This window comes from Drosophila sechellia, chromosome 3L, assembly GCF_004382195.2.
Source record: "Drosophila sechellia strain sech25 chromosome 3L, ASM438219v1, whole genome shotgun sequence".
NCBI classification, from domain to species: domain Eukaryota; kingdom Metazoa; phylum Arthropoda; class Insecta; order Diptera; family Drosophilidae; genus Drosophila; species Drosophila sechellia.
In genome coordinates this window covers 12,700,653-12,716,615 of record NC_045951.1, presented here as the reverse complement: position 1 = coordinate 12,716,615, position 15,963 = coordinate 12,700,653, and the positions used below count along the sequence as shown (strand labels likewise).

Below are 15,963 nucleotides of genomic sequence, written 5' to 3'. Positions count from 1 at the left end.
AGAAATACCAACGAGGAGGAACTGTTTTATTGATAAATGATTTAATTGAACAAACTTCTGTGACTGATTAAACCTAATCTTAATTTTACAGGAAGCCCATGGACATTTGTGACAGAATGAGCTGAGGGAACAAATAAAAAGGCTTATATATTTTTACATCACTTAATATTTCACATTTTGGAGAGTCTAATTGATAATAATAATGTGAAAAACTTAATATTAAATGGATATGAAAATACTGGCGGGAAAGGGTTTCCATCTTCATACGAATCTGAAAGCATTGCAAACCGACTTATCGGTTAATTGGTTATCGATTAATGGCATTGCGCAATCGCGCATTCTGTAAATGCCCATCGCTCCATTTATTTCACTGCGTCTGGCAATTAAAAGGCGCTTTTCATTTTCTTTTGGGAAAGTTATCAAGCTATATTCGTTTCAATTCGTTTCGGTTATTATCGAAAAATGAAGAAAACGCCGAAAGGCAACAGAAACTTTCATAGTGGTCGTAACTTTTTCCCCATCGGCCAAACGACATTTGAAGTCAATTGTCGTCGCGTCGTGCAGAAAAAGCGTTCGACCGTCGCTACGTATATAAATAAAATTAAATTACTACTAACAATTGAAACAAACGCACTGCCACAAAGAAAACGAAAGAAATACTGTTTGTCCCCCACGAAACATGAGACGCCCATGACCCCCCACCTGCCCCATCCGCACATCTCCATCCTCGCATGCGCAGTGTCAACGCAACTTTTCAGCGAAAGTGACTGAACGAGTTCCAATTGTCCACGGCCGACGCTCCAAACGCCTTTATCGGTAGCCAACAATCAAGTGGCCTGCCGTAATATGTAGCTGCCAAAATAAATGAAAACGAAATGCCTGCGGACTGACTGCTGCCAAAAGCCAGGCTTGTTTTCCAAAAAGGTTACTAACTCTTTACGTCTAGACTTTAGACTGCTAGACTGCCCACATTTGCATAGGTAGCTTTCAAATTCTGCAGCTCATTCATCTTTTATTTCACCAAACTATCCTAACTATGATATAATGTCAATAGTATAAGTAACATATGGATACATTTACATTACATTTTAACATCATTTACCATCCGTCGTCTTTTACCACCTATTAGTTCTCAGTTATATTTTCTAGTTTTATTTTCTAGCTTATTTTCTTTTTAGCCATTTTAGAAAACGGCTACAAATATGTTCTTTCCACTTTTTCAAACTCCACTTTCAAACTCTTTTTAAAAATGCTCAGTTTGGTCTAATAATTGAAATACCAAAAGATTGGCATTCAAATTTAACGTTAAAACTACATCTCTTAGATATGTTTTATTTCTAGCAACCACTGCCTGCCATGACAACCTAAAATAATAATTTAACTCAGTCCCCATTCTTTCGTTACCATTAGCAAAACAAGCCGGATAAAACGTTTTGTTTTGAAATTTGCTAAAAATATTAAAATCAGTACAAAAAAAATGGTGAACTTTGTGCATCCCGAGGAAATGTATCTCTTTGTGGAGAGCATTCGTCCATTTGAGGTGCGTGAGGTGGGCAGCCCGAAGTGGCTGGAGGTGCACGAGATGATCATCGGGCTGAGCCAGCAGGCCGCCTTGGAGCTGTCCCAGCATCGCGAGGAAGAGGTGAAGGAGTTCCTCATCTCGCGCGACAAGCTACACGTGCTGATTCACGAAGCCTATTGCGTAACGTTGTGGAAGACGCGTGTTCTGCCGCTTCTGCTGGAGATTGATCCCAATCCGCAGGCCACGTTCCTTATCTACACGGTGCTATATCACGAGGCTGCTTTGGTAGCGCTCCTGGATGTGTGCCTCTACCATCCTAGTGGCTGTGAGACGCTGCAGGAGTCTGTGCTGGACTTGATTGACTATTGCGCCCAGGCCATTTCCCAGGTCATTGGCTTGGTCAGCATGGGTTACCACGAGAACGAGACAAAGCTGGACGTGGATGAGGCAGTGCTCACGGAGCTGGAGCGCCAGAAGCGCGACTTCATCTATAAGATTGGACTGCGCTGCATCTCAGTGCTGAACTACATAGCAGATAATGTGACATTGTTTCATCTGAGCGCCGCACGCCGTTTGCTGGTGACCCATGACATTCCGTGGCTCATGGCAGATGTGCTCAGCTTCCGGTGAGCAGCACGGATCCGTGAGTTTTTTTTTATATTTTACACATTTCTCATCGTTTTAGTCCATGGCAGAGAAAGACCAGCAAGGGCATTCAGAAGTTCATCGACGAAAAGTGGACCAATGTGGACGACGTCACCAAGATTGTCAAGCCAGAGGCACAGGCCTGGTTTTGTGTGCGTCAGCTGCTCCTAAATCCTCAGATCATGGAGAACTATGCTTTCAACGAGGCTCGCTGCAAGCAGTTACACAAGGTTAGTTGCCACCTACATATATCTATGATTAATGCGCTGACTTACCAAGCTAACTTCCTTAGCTTTTGGGTCTCATGCACGAGTCGTTGCTGGACCAGCTGCCGCCGCTTATAGAGCTAAAGGTGTTCCTCAGCCGTCTGACGCTCAGCGGCAATACGGCCAAGACACAGCCGCTCTTGCTGGAGGACATTCCGCAGATCCAGGAGGATTTGCTCAAGGATGTCGAGGAAAATGGTGGCTTCTATCAGATTGCCCAGGATCAGGACTCGGTTTTCCTTAGCAAGAACAAGGAAAACATCTGCGCGTTGGCCACTCGCCTTAGCAAAGCCTACGGCACGGACTTGCTCTGTGAGCTGGAGCAGAATATGGATGATCTTAAGATGGGCGAAGCAAAGTATACCGGCGCTGGTGGCGATGGAGATACGGATCATACCTGCGCCACTTGCCAGGCGAAGGCCAAAAAGAAGTGTGCCTGCTGCAAGAAGGTTCACTACTGCTCCCGGTGGGTTGGACGCAACTTTTGTGGAGTTCGCTTCTTCTATAATTTTTTTTGTTTCAGTGATTGTCAGCTCAAGGATTGGCCACAGCACAAGCTCGTCTGCCTCAAAACCTAATCGTAATCCAGCCTCTAGTATACAAAATAATCTTTTCAATAGAATAGAACATTCCAAAAATGTAAAAAAGGTCGACTTTCTTTTATTTTTTCATCTGGATTCAGGTGCAATACGTTTTATTTTCAATTAGCGAATAGCTTAAAAAGAACTTTCACGTAGTCTCTCATTCAGCAGGCAGTGCGCAGCTGTTTAGCTGTTCTGCCTGAGATGGTCCTTAACCACGTCCAAAGCGGGTGTCTCCTCACCGAAATCCTTGATCACGACCACGGAGCAGCCGCACACCTTGCGGGGCTTGCCCTCCTTGTCGATCTTGCACAGACCGGACCATTCGCCCAACTTCTTGTGCGAGTCCACGCGGATAAGGGGGATCTGGTGCTCGTTGCACAGGGCGGTGACCAGCTTCTTGTAGTTGGGCTCGTCGAAGGACTCGGCCAGGATGCACAGAACAGCCTGACGCCTGTTGGTAAAACAATATATGGTAATTAGGAATGGTTTTTATCATACAATGCCACTCGATTTGCTGTCATTTGCTCAGTAATTGGAAGGTTTTTAATCAATATAAATTCATAAACACGGACCAATTAATTTCATCAGTCAGAACAGCAAAATCAAGATGATTTAATGCGGAAACACACTTCGGATTTATCTTTAATGCACTTAGATTTTTATAAATATCATTACAATTAATAAACGATAGGAAAATAGGTTAAGTTGATCGAAGACCCACATTTTTTTAAAACGTGGTCTATGCAATTCAAGTGATTTGAACTAAAATATACATATATTTCTTTCAATCATATAGATTGTTTTTAACTATAGAATGGTCTACTTTGAAGTATATTACTACAACTTTTACCCTCTCGCATTTTGCATCAAAGAGTCCAAGTGAATAACCACGTTGACCGCAAAATTGTGGGACTACTTACTTGTCCAGGGCCTTGCAGGCCTGGTGGATGCCATGGACGAGTCCATCGGCGATAAGGGACTTCTTCAGGACCTCCTGGAGGGCAGTGTTAATGTCCATGGCGCCATCGAGCACGGGGGCAGCGGAGGGAACATCACTAGATCGGAAAATATATACTATTAGCAATCAGCGCCAAATGCCATGCCGCATCGCACAAAACTCGACTTAGCCTTGCTTTGTCAGTAATTGGAGAATTTATAATCAATGGAAATTCATAAACACGGACCAATTAATTTCATCAACAAGAGGTTTTTTCGAGCAAGGCGTAAAATACGTTTTTCGTATATGAAACAACCACTTACACATCAACGTCGGCCATTGTTCTGCGGTTAAGGATGCACTGCACTGGAAAAGATAGTTAAATGTTTATATTTATTACATTTTCGATAAGAAAACCTCTAAATTTCGGAGGAATAAAATCCACGCATCTGTACCTTTTGACAACCGGAAAGAAAGAGAACAAAATCGGCATGGCGCTGGAGATGTGAGTTTTCAACTATTGGTACAAATATCGATAGTTTCGCAGAGCTGCATGATGACGCGATCGATAGTGGTGTGCAATGGAAATTTATGCCATGTTCTTACTTGAGTTTATGACATTATTCTAAAGAAATATAAAACTTACTTAGATTTCTTAAATATTTTAAGTTTTCTGATTAAGTGATTTTGTATACGACTCAGCTTGAGTGGGTTTCCCAATTTCCTTCTTAGCAAGCACAACAAAAACTCATACTTTTCCTTAAAAAAACCAAATTATACCATACATAACAAGTCAGCAATTAGTTAGCAAGTTAGATATTAACTAAATTAAGATATAATACCATTGCAAATCAGTATAGCTGTAGGCCCCGTAGCCAATGCTATACTATTTAAGTTAGTCTAGTTTTGTAAAACTTTCTATCTATCATAATAAATAAATAAATAAATAAATCTTTAAGACCAAGAATATTGCTAGAAAAACCTATCTATACATATATACTCTGTCCATGCCATTTGTTCAAGTTTTTACTTTGTTTTTACATGATTTTGTTATGAGTGTTAAACTTAAAGATTTATATTTTGAAAGTAATTATGTTCTACAGAAATCTATTCTAATTCATGCAATTTTTACGCAGTGCACATAAACTCCATTTTATTTTTTCTCTTTGTTATAAACTTATCTGACGAGTTTAACAACCTTCTGTGGAATCGAATTGCTAAATTAAAATATTTATATTTTTAGAGTAACATCATTGCTATGGAAAACTATTTCGATCCAATTGCAATGAAAAGTTTCTTCGCTTTTTTAGCAGTGCACAGAGTTACCGTCTCGCGAGTTACCACGCATTAGCCACAGATGCGTGACCCGCGACACCTGGTAACACTGAGATAAACAATACCGAATTCTCAAACGCCCGCAACTCGCGCTTCCGACGGCAGCAGCCCGTGGTAAATCGCCTATAAATATAAATATACGCGACTATATCTCCCGATTCGATCATACGACGGATAGCGACTTATACGAGTTGAGAGCGCAGACGGAGACCTGAAGTCCAACACCGTGTTTATGTTTACATAAGAAGGCAGCAGCAGCAACAACAACAATCACACGAGGAGAATGACGAGCACGCTACAGTAAGTTGCAAGTGTAGTGGGTTAGTATTATTAACCAAATAGAAAAGAGTAAGAAGACTATAAAAAAATAGCCACCATGTGCTCCCGATTCTCGTGTCGCAACACACACGCACAACCACATAATTGCCGAAAATTTACAGCGGCATGTGAAAATCGTGTGCTATGTGTTTAGTACGTGTGTGTGTGTCTGTGTGCGTGTGTTTGTCTGCGTTATCTGTAACTCACAGAAACTACGATCTCTAAATGTTGATCCGTAAAATACAATAAATAGTAGGGGTGTGCCGGCGAGCGTGTGAATGAATTAATATGTATATATCCGGACAGGTTCTTCGCCGCCAGAATCTCTCAAATCCGAAATATGCGACTGATAAGCAGGGCGAATTCTTGCCAACAACAACTACAAGCATTATCGTAAACAAGAGCACACTGGCGTCCCGAAAAGTGATGATGCCTAGGTGCCATAATTTCATATATGTACCTACACTTATTCGTCCAACAATTATTTTGCTAGATTAATATATGGCAGAATATTGAATGAGTTCTAAAGAATCATAAATAATACCTGGCATTGTTATTCTTGCACTCTAAAAACCTTTATGAGAATTAGTATTCGTTCAGTACACACCGGGCGTATGCGCAATATTTCGACTGTCAGTCTTCTTTCACTGGAGGTAGGGGTATCTCTGAGGTTCATCGCCAGCTGATTGCGCTTAAAAGCTCTGGCTGAACGCGATGTTGAATGGTATCGTTAATTGAGCGCATTAGCTTGAGGCCCTCAGACGAGCAACATGTGCGACCGCGTCAGGTTTGGGACTACTGCTATATACTTAGCGAAACAGTGCACTACTAATCCAAATATTTTTTTTTGTTCCACAGAGAAGGAATCCTGGTCGGATGCGGCAACCCGCTGCTGGACATCTCCGCCGTTGTTCCCCTGAACTTCCTGAAGAAGTACTCTATGAACGAGGATGATGCGATCCTGGCCGAGGACCGACACATGCCCATCTACGGGGAGCTGGTCGAAGGCTACCAGGCGGAGTTTCTGGCTGGCGGATCCGTGCAAAATTCTCTGAGAATTGCCCAATGGATTCTTCGACAGCCCAGGGTGGCTGTGTTCTTTGGCTGCGTCGGCGAGGATCGGTACGCCGGTATCCTGAAGGAAAAGGCGCAAGCCGCCGGGCTGGATGTTCACTACCAGGTGAAGAAGGACGTGCCCACGGGAACCTGTGCCGTCCTGATCACCGGCACCCACCGATCGCTCTGCGCTAATCTGGCGGCCGCCAACAACTTCACCATCGATCACCTGGAGGAGCCCAGCAACAAGGCTCTGGTGGATAACGCCCAGTACTACTACATTTCGGTGAGTTCTTTGTTTTTGCTTCGTTATTTGGGGTAGAATCGATGCCGGAAGTTATAAATTAATGGCACAAAGTAGTTAATAGATTTCTAAAGAGTGGGAGATATTAAATCCATATAATGTGAAAACTTAATTTCACATTAATTTTGTTCTTACCTACCTAATAAATCTTTCCTTAATTTTACTTCTTGTTCTTTAAAACATAAAGATCATATGTATAATACTTCTTTAATTTAATTTCCCAGGGCTTCTTCCTCACTGTGAACCCGCCAAGCATTATGCAGGTGGCGGCCACCGCCCATGCCAAACAGCGACCGTTCCTAATGAACCTCAGCGCACCATTCATATCGCAATTCTACATGGCACCGCTGCTGGCCGCCCTGCCTTACGTGGACATCATCTTTGGCAACGAGGCGGAGGCTCAGTCGTTCGCCGAGGCCCAGCAGTGGCCCAGCGGGGACCTGCGCGAGATTGGCAAGCGATTGGTGGCGATGGAGAAGAAAAACCCGGCGCGGCCGCGCATTGCCATTCTCACGCAGGGCTGCGATCCTGTACTGCTTATTCAGCAGGATTCGGTGCAGGAGTTCCCGGTCACGAAATTGGCGGTGCATGAAATTGTCGATACCAATGGCGCTGGGGATGCATTCGTTGGAGGTTTCCTATCGCAGTTTGTGCAGGGCAAGTCGCTGGACGTCTGCATCAGGTGCGGAAACTATGCAGCCGGGCACATTATCAAGAATCCGGGTTGCACATACTCCGGCGAACCGGAGTTCGTTGAGTAAAACCCGATGCGAAAGCTATAGAAACCTTACACACACGAGGACATCGAAGGAGCCAGACAAAGCGCAGCAAGATTTGCAATTGTTAATTAAGTAAATGAGAGTGACTAAAAAATTTTGTTAACACTGATAATTGTTTTTACATACATATAACCCACACTCAGACACATACAAAAGCATACACATGTGAAATGACGTGAACAAATAGCAAGAGTGAGGCTTGTGTATATAGATAGAGCAATATACGAATTTAAATTGATAATAAAACAAAAGTGACACGCGAGCGAGACACAAAAGTCAACATTTTGTACAACTTGAAATCTTTGTATTGATTTTCAGATAAGAGGTGAAAGGAGGTTCATTTCCTCATCCTTTCATTTATCCATTTATGGTATAAGATACCAATCGGGAGTATAATACAAACGACTACAAGCCTTATTGATGTCCAAAGTTACAACGAGGAGTCATCAGCAGATAAGATTATCAGCAACAATAGATAGACAAGTTAAACATTAAATAAAACTTGTGAAACACGCAGCTGTTTCATTTGCTTGCTAATGCGGCCCATAAATTCACAATTAACCCAAAAGAAAGATTAGATTATCAGTTAAGCAACATGCTTTGACTAGTTTATGAATACAAAACAACATGCTAAATATTAGAAAACTTATTTGGAAAAAACAATGTGCATGTAAATCTTTTTTTGTTTTTGCTATACAAAAGAGAACTGCTGTGTACCTTGTATACCTAAACCTAAAATAGAATTTTGTTGTTTGCCATGGCGACTTGTGACATTGAACCCCAGATCGTAGGCACTAATCGACCAGATAGCCCCGGATGAAGGGCAGGCCCGTTGGCACCCGCTTTTGATAGCGCACATAGTCCGACTGGAAGAAGTTGAGCAGGGAGTACTCCTCGACGTAGATGCGATCGTGGAAAAACAGCCAGCTGACTAGTGTGTAAATGCATATGCAGATGGGATTCAATAGCACGATCTGGGTTCCGATGGACCACCAGAACCAGCCGACATAAGACGGGTGGCGGCAGTAGGCGTAGATCCCGCTTGTTATTAGCTTGTGTTCCGAGTGTTTCTCATTCTGGACCTGTAGGAAATTTGTTTGTTAATAATTTAGATGTGTGATGAGAAGTTTACAAACTATTCAGTTATATAGCTTTATATGTCCATGTATTAACAAATCATCACGACTAACCAAGTGAGTGAAGCTCCGACCGGCTGTGATGATGGCTGCCTTGCGAACCACCTCGCCCATTAAGCACAGGACCACGCCCGCCACCCAAATGTATCCGTATCTTTTGAACTGCGGCAGGAAGTACACCTCCAGTGAGAACTCGATCCAACTGGCTGCCGCCGCCAGACCATAGTGCACAGAGTGGTTCAGCATAAAGGAGTCGAGACTGAGAGTGCGTGGATTGGCAAAGGCGATCACAAGGAACTCCGAGTAGTGGAAAAGGGACATGAAGCATCCGTAGGCGCCAAATTGCTGCCATTCGGTGGGAGCAAAGCAGATGACCAGCACACTCACGGCCATGGCAAAGCCCAGGAAGGAGGCCCTAATAGCCACCTGTGGTGCAAGAATAGTTAGCACCGTAGCACTGATAAGATTTATCGCGTCTCATCGATTGACTCACCTGGTAGTCGTGGTTCCGCAGCACAAACCGTATGATCATGTTAATGAGTGCGTAGTACAAAAAAGGACCCCAGAGCACGGCGCCCCACACCTGTGGCACCATTCCATAAAGATTCTGGGGCACCGAGGGAATCAGGACTAGAGCTGCGGTGATCAGAAAGCAATATAAACTGATGCGGCCTTCGGAACACAGGCTGGCCGCGCCGGCTCCAGGAGCAGCCACTCGGCTTTTTGCACACATGGCTGGGGGATCGGGATTCTTTTTGTGCTGCTGATGTGCGCCAAAACACGGAAATTGCGGTTTTCTAAAACATTTGCTTGGTTCAATGCGCCGAAATGTAAATAAACCGGCAAAGCTCTCGATAACGATAGACAGCACAGTGAATGACCGCTAAAGCATAAGGCTCGTGATCATCATAGATATTAGTAATATAATTCTTACAGCTTTTAATAAAATAAATTAAATAAATCAATACTTACCATCACGTTTAGCAGATAATGTTTTAAAAAATAAATTATGTGGGCAATTCTCTTTAGCCTATACCCCCTGTAACAATAAGCGATAGTTATGTACTGTAACATATCGAAATATCGAGTTTTGAGGGTTTAAAAATTGGTATATAGGCAGACAACATTTAATAGTAACTTAAATGAACTACATTTGTAGGTATTCTAAAACTTTTTTTTTTTTAAATTCCTTGACTGCACGCCTTTCATCGATATCTTATCGATAACATGCTCATATTAACAGCGCCGCGAAGGTTATGTAAAATAACAAGTAGAGGCGTTGAGATCAATTAAAAATATATAAAAACTCGACCGATATTCTGTTAATAACAAGCCATGGTCTTCCTGAATCTGCCCCTGCTAGTGCGGTCCCGTGGTCCGGACGAATTCTGGAGGAAGAGGCGCATCTTCAAGCTGGCAGCGGTACGTTTCCGAAAATCGTGTCCAAAATAACAATAATAAGTTCGTAGTGCTTAATTTCTGCAGCATTATAGAAGCCGCACTCGCAATGTCTACTCCTTCGCCATCCGGAGTGTTCATAGGGCACTGGCCTATGCCACCAAGGGGCGAAAGCTAAAGAAACTGGACATGGCGCAACTGTGGAGCACACGCGTGGAGGCGGGTTGTCAGCAGTATGGAGTAGGCCTGGAAACCTTCAAGGAGGGCCTCGCGCGCTCCGATATTCTGCTCAACAAGTGTGTACCACCGGAAAATTCCCATATCCTTTAACCAACCACCTATAACATCTTTTAGAAAAGTCCTGTCCGACCTCGCCATTTGGGAGCCGCGATCTTTTGAAGCTCTAGTGAAGATCTCTCGAGAGCGGGCAGCTGTGGAGGGAATGCCGGACATCAAACGGAGATCGGCATTTAACCAGGTCTATGGACTGAGCAACCTGAAGTTGGATTAACATAGCCTTAAGTAGGAGTTCAAATATAGATATTTGTATGTTTTAAACGAGTAATCTTTAATTTGCAATTTGAAAGAAAGTAAAATCATTTGGGATTTTTTCTTCAATTAGTTTTTAACTCCGAATACATTTAGTTACGTAATTCGTAATTTCTGTTTGCAGAATGAAATTTGATACTAAATCATAAATTTATTTACTAAAACTACCTTTTCCGCGAATGAATCCGATATTTTTTCGAGTCAAATAACAAAAAAACATCTGTGCCTCTAGTTTTAACAAGTAACTCGAAATTTATTAATTGGCGTCCATGCGCAATGCAAATAAAAATATTGCATCAGCGTTTATTGTAGTTTCGGGTTTGTGGGTGTGTTACATACTAATAAAAAACATAGAATTCATAGAATTGTGAGACAGTGTCCGGCGGCGAGATCTACTCCAATTTGGCCAGGATGTCGGACTCGCGGAAGAGGAACAGCTCCTTCTGGTCACCCTCCAGGTTCACCTTGGTGCCACCGAATTCGGGCAGCAGAACACGATCGCCCTCCTTCACGCCAATGGGAATGTGGTTGCCAGTGGACTGCGGATGAAGTGGGATGTTTAGTGATTAGATGACCCTCTCTGTATTGATAATGGCGAAATACTCACGGCATTACGGGTGCCAGGGCCAACGGCCAGAACGGTGCCCTCGAGCACTTTGCCCACCGATTTCTCTGGCAAAACAATGCCTCCTTTCGTCTTGGTCAGCGCCTCAGCCCGCTGGATTAGGATGCGGTCCAGCATGGGGATGATCTTCTTGATAGCGGCGGCCTGAGGATCATTAAAAAAGGCCCAACAATTAACCCATGGTTCATGTTTTTCTCATTGATTACACAACAGCCCGGCGAATGGGATGTGGGCCGAAAGCCGTGGAACCTTCTCGAAAGACCGACATCATCCTTCGATTTCAAACTGTCTTCTAAACCGCATATGGGGCAATGCACTTTTAACTCACCATTTTAATTCTTAAATGCAAACTGGAGCGCTTGATAAAAGTTAATGAGTGAACTTTTTACTCAACTACACGTGCCGGCGTAACAATTCTCGATAGATGCGGGGCTGCTTATCGTCGGTGTGACCAGGCTATTTCACGGATATAACATCAAGAAGTAATTTTTCTGTTCGAATACACTGAGAGAAGTCAATGCAAAAATTAATAGTTGTCTATAACTTTTAAAATGGTAGAACAACTTTTCGCCATGTAATTTCCGAGTTGATTTTCTATAAAATATAAAGATGAAAAGGAGTCTGGTGGGTAAACTTCCATAATAACTTGTATTCCAACTTCAGGAATTACTATATTGCTATATTCTGTTCACATCTTTGTTGAGCTAAATAATTCGTATTTTAAAAAACCAATAAATCTTCTGAGCATTACTTGTGTGTTAATTGTTTAAAATTTACTTATATTAAAATATAATATAATATAAAATAAACATAAAGCGGAATTGTTTGTTTACTTCCTCGAAATTAGGTATGTACAAACCAAGGAGTTGCTATCGATACTACCAATTTAAGTCGATACACTCTGCCAGCGGATTGTTCACACGACCACTTGTTGCAAAGTGCAAGACAATAAAGACTAGCAACAAAATAATTGAAAAATGTGGCATACCTGAGGAAAATTAAAGAATTTCAGAAAATTCTAAACATCTTGTTTTTCAGTAGGGAAAATGGCACGGAACAACTATCGATAGCTGCGGACACTCCCATCACTAAATCTGATTGGGAGATTTATTTGAGTCACCGTTTTGCCTTGTTTACATTTAATGTAATTTGTGCCAGATAAATCTCATTTGATTTTACTCAAGTCAAGTGGCACGATGTGCTTTTGTTGTTCACTTAGTCTGCAGTTTGTGCGCGCTATAGTTTAGTTATATTATCCAATAAGCAAGCAATTAACCCACTAAAATGTCTGATCGTCGTGGCACAAAAGTTGGAACTGGTACGAAGGCTTTGGAGTACTGGTGCCGAGTTGTGACCCATGGATATAATGGGGTCAAGGTGGAGAACATGACCACTTCCTGGCGAAATGGACTTGCCTTTTGCGCCATAATACACCACTTTCGGCCTGACCTTATAGACTTTGACCGACTTAAAGCAGACGATATCTATGAGAACAACGATTTGGCCTTTACAACGGCCGAGAAATATTTGGGAATTCCCGCACTGCTCGATGCAGCTGACATGGTTTCGTATGAAGTACCTGATAGACTCTCCATACTAACGTATTTATCCCAGTTTTACAAGGTGCTCGGCAAGAGCCTGAAGCACCCGAAGCCAGAGGAGCCGCTTGGCGAAGAGAGTGAGCCACCGCAAAAAGTGATGCACATTGTTGGAATGCCCCGCCGTGATAAGTGCCAGAAATGCGAGCTTCCGGTTTTTCTCGCCGAAAGGGTCCTCGTCGGAAAACGGGCTTATCATCGCACATGCTTGAAATGTGCAAGATGTTCTTCATTACTCACACCCGGGAGTTTTTATGAAACGGAGGTCAATAATATATACTGTTGCGAGACTTGCCCCGATGAAGAAAGTGAACCGGAATCTGACATTTTAAAGTTAAAGACAACCACTACTGATTCTCCGAATGATAAACAAATGGTGGCACAAAGTTCTGATTACTCTGAAGCTGAAGATAAACAAGAAGACCTGGAAGATAACGATATACGTACTACTGATAAGCCTGAAAACATCCAACCGCCGTCCAACGAAGATGAACAAAATAATGAACTAACTATTAATCCGGTAAAGCCTATATTAACAGAAGAACCTAAAATCTCTTCTATTCCACTAGACGAAGAAGATGGTGGCCTTATTGAACAAAATAATGAATCAACAACTCCTGTGAAACCCGCTATACCAGAGAAACCAAAAGTCCCTACTCTTTCACTAGACGAAGAACAACATGCTGGCTTTGAACAAAACAATGACTTGGCGGTTAGTCCGGAAAAGAACATTCCAAAAGAGAAACTTAAGATTTCATCGGTCTCAATATATCTTGAAGTTGACCGCCTTGGTGGTGATGCAATACATCCGGATAATTTAGATAAACAAGAAGCTATTAGTTTGAACAATACATTAGATTCACTCATTCCAGAATCACAGGAAGCACCGATTCCTGAAAATAACACTCAAGTAGCCATTAAACCAGAAGACAATATAAGCCCGCGTACAGAAAATAAAATTTTCTCAAACACAGAAAGCTGCTCTAAGCAGGAAGGTGATATTACAAAACAAATGGATCTCGAGTCTCCCAAGGACAAGGTAATTGAGACAAAAGCATCTGAAACTGACTATCCAGAGGATCTAAATCCCTTTAAAGATGATGACTCATCTAAAGGTGCAAACCCATTCGACAGCTCTGATGATGAAGTGGAGCTTCTTAAAGCCATTCCAGCCCAACAAAGCAAAGGAAAAGTTGTACCGCCCCGTCCACCGCCACCTAAAATTGGCCTATCATCCATCTCCAAGCCGTCAGAGAAACCACATTCCAGCCCTACACTTTCGCAAGGGAAAAAAATGCCGATGCCAACACCGAGAATATCTATATCAAAACCCCAGACTCCAGCAAAACCGCTTCAAGACCAGAAAAGTAGTATTTCCTCTTCGTCTTCGGAGCATTTTAATAGCATGAGAACGTTCGATCGTGGAGCAGATGACCGTGGCTCAAGCATCTCCTTGCCATCTGCAAATGGACCTCGCAAGCCACTTCGCGCCTCAGTGGGGAGTCCGCTTCGAAGCGAAGAATCGAGTCCCACCACCAGTCTTAGCTCTATTACCTCTCCGATGCGGAAGAAGCGCCAGGCACCTTTGCCCCCAATACAGACGGACTTTGAGAGTGATCCTGGATTTTCAAAGTTATCCGACGAACAAAAGGCATTGTTGCACACTCAGCTTAAGGCCCCAAGTCTGGGTGATTCAACCAGAAGACTAATACCACTTGACCAGAGTCTGCTATCCGATGAGGCAACCGAGTCGAGTAACTACGACGAGAGCTTAAGTACATCCAATGCCGACGAGGAGGTAAATGTGGTATACCGACGCATTTTGGTGCCGCCAACTCAGCCCGAAAACACTATTGAACATAGCAAGGAGGATCAAAAGTCGCCTATCGTGTATAACGACTTCGATAGAAACGTAAGCCCATTGGGGCACAATAAATCCACTCATGGGAAATGGAAGAGGCGAAAGGGACCAGCACCAGCGGTTCCAATACCACCGCGCAAAGTCTTACAAAGGCTGCCGCTGCAAGAAATTCGCCACGAGTTCGAAATTATTGCCGTACAACAGCTGGGTCTGGAGAAACAAGGAGTTATTCTGGAGAAAATGATCAGGGATCGCTGTGAGCGTTCCTTAGATGCCACCGAAGCTGATGGTCCCGAATCAGCAGAAGTGCTAACCAACTCAAAGGAAGTGGAAGATCTTATATTGCAACTGTTCGAGCTGGTCAACGAGAAAAACGAATTGTTTCGCAGACAAGCGGAGCTGATGTACCTTCGACGTCAGCATCGCCTGGAGCAGGAGCAGGCGGACATAGAGCATGAGATACGAGTATTAATGGGGCAACCGGAGCACAACAAAACCGATTCGGATAAAGCCCATGAGGAAGTATTAATCAATCGCCTTGTGAAGGTGGTTGAAATGCGTAACGAAGTAATTGATAGCCTAGAGACTGACCGAGTTCGCGAGGCGCGAGAGGATATGAGCATCAAGAATCGACTTCATATCTACAATTCTGAGCGCGAGGAACCACCAGCACATCCGAGAAGCGCTGACAAATCATCCAAAAAGCTGTCCAAAAAGGAACGAAAAAAACTTAAGGAGGAAAATAAGCTGGGCAAGGGCAAAAAGTCGGACCTCGACAAGGACGTCGATGAGTCCGAACAGGCACCAGCTTTGGAAAAGGTTAAAAAGAAGCGAAACTTGTTCTTTATGAAAATGTAGTAGTAGTAGGTGGAGTTGATGTTTTTTTGCGTCGAACAATTGAAATTTATTTTATATAAATTTGTAACCCTATTCTATTGCCATACGTGAGCATTTCAATAAATAAAGTATATATTTTCCTTTAGCAACAGGACTTTGGATTGAGAACTGCCAATCATATTACTATACAATTCTGGGATAATCATTTTTTAA

General features: G+C 42.9%; 7 protein-coding genes and 2 non-coding genes across 10 annotated transcripts; 4 read left to right on the top strand and 5 right to left on the bottom strand.

Moving 5' to 3' along the window:
- The first annotated feature begins 1,273 nt into the window (after positions 1–1,273).
- On the top strand, positions 1,274–3,048 carry LOC6605528 (zinc finger MYND domain-containing protein 10 homolog). Its single transcript, XM_002030323.2, has 4 exons — positions 1,274–2,148; positions 2,208–2,397; positions 2,460–2,899; positions 2,957–3,048. Exons 1-4 carry the CDS (start codon positions 1,478–1,480, stop codon positions 3,009–3,011), a joined length of 1,356 nt encoding a protein of 451 aa, XP_002030359.1. The 5' UTR covers positions 1,274–1,477; the 3' UTR covers positions 3,012–3,048.
- A 25-nt stretch (positions 3,049–3,073) lies between these two features.
- Positions 3,074–4,442, bottom strand: LOC6605525 (40S ribosomal protein S12). The gene is made up of 4 exons (XM_002030322.2): positions 4,410–4,442; positions 4,278–4,320; positions 3,938–4,072; positions 3,074–3,468 (listed from the first exon to the last, which is right to left on the bottom strand). Exons 2-4 carry the CDS (start codon positions 4,292–4,294, stop codon positions 3,201–3,203), a joined length of 420 nt encoding a protein of 139 aa, XP_002030358.1. The 5' UTR covers positions 4,295–4,320; positions 4,410–4,442; the 3' UTR covers positions 3,074–3,200.
- Positions 3,538–3,608, bottom strand: LOC6605527. Its single transcript, XR_048314.2, has one exon. It is a non-coding gene; the product is annotated as a small nucleolar RNA U18 (small nucleolar RNA).
- On the bottom strand, positions 4,150–4,220 carry LOC6605526. Its single transcript, XR_048313.2, has one exon. It is a non-coding gene; the product is annotated as a small nucleolar RNA U18 (small nucleolar RNA).
- A 902-nt stretch (positions 4,443–5,344) lies between the features above and the next one.
- On the top strand, positions 5,345–8,035 carry LOC6605524 (adenosine kinase). Of its 2 annotated transcripts, none has more exons than XM_002030321.2 (3): positions 5,345–5,589; positions 6,466–6,949; positions 7,192–8,035. In XM_002030321.2, exons 1-3 carry the CDS (start codon positions 5,573–5,575, stop codon positions 7,726–7,728), a joined length of 1,038 nt encoding a protein of 345 aa, XP_002030357.1. In that variant the 5' UTR covers positions 5,345–5,572; the 3' UTR covers positions 7,729–8,035. The 2 variants fall into 2 exon arrangements, with proteins under 2 accessions (XP_002030357.1, XP_032575718.1); XM_032719827.1 differs by lacking the exon at positions 5,345–5,589 and adding an exon at positions 6,286–6,394.
- Positions 8,036–8,325: 290 nt separating this feature from the next.
- LOC6605523 (protein-S-isoprenylcysteine O-methyltransferase) lies at positions 8,326–9,730 on the bottom strand. Its single transcript, XM_002030320.2, has 3 exons — positions 9,376–9,730; positions 8,937–9,308; positions 8,326–8,828 (listed from the first exon to the last, which is right to left on the bottom strand). The coding sequence occupies exons 1-3, from the start codon at positions 9,613–9,615 to the stop codon at positions 8,541–8,543; spliced, it is 900 nt and encodes a 299-aa protein (XP_002030356.1). The 5' UTR covers positions 9,616–9,730; the 3' UTR covers positions 8,326–8,540.
- A 386-nt stretch (positions 9,731–10,116) lies between these two features.
- LOC6605522 (39S ribosomal protein L20, mitochondrial) lies at positions 10,117–10,892 on the top strand. The gene is made up of 3 exons (XM_002030319.2): positions 10,117–10,304; positions 10,368–10,576; positions 10,635–10,892. The coding sequence occupies exons 1-3, from the start codon at positions 10,218–10,220 to the stop codon at positions 10,789–10,791; spliced, it is 453 nt and encodes a 150-aa protein (XP_002030355.1). The 5' UTR covers positions 10,117–10,217; the 3' UTR covers positions 10,792–10,892.
- Positions 10,893–11,089: 197 nt separating this feature from the next.
- Positions 11,090–11,900, bottom strand: LOC6605521 (10 kDa heat shock protein, mitochondrial). Its single transcript, XM_002030318.2, has 3 exons — positions 11,783–11,900; positions 11,437–11,598; positions 11,090–11,368 (listed from the first exon to the last, which is right to left on the bottom strand). The coding sequence occupies exons 1-3, from the start codon at positions 11,783–11,785 to the stop codon at positions 11,222–11,224; spliced, it is 312 nt and encodes a 103-aa protein (XP_002030354.1). The 5' UTR covers positions 11,786–11,900; the 3' UTR covers positions 11,090–11,221.
- A 651-nt stretch (positions 11,901–12,551) lies between these two features.
- On the top strand, positions 12,552–15,895 carry LOC6605520 (MICAL-like protein 1). Its single transcript, XM_002030317.2, has one exon. The coding sequence runs from the start codon at positions 12,739–12,741 to the stop codon at positions 15,769–15,771; it is 3,033 nt and encodes a 1,010-aa protein (XP_002030353.1). The 5' UTR covers positions 12,552–12,738; the 3' UTR covers positions 15,772–15,895.
- Positions 15,896–15,963: the final 68 nt, after the last annotated feature.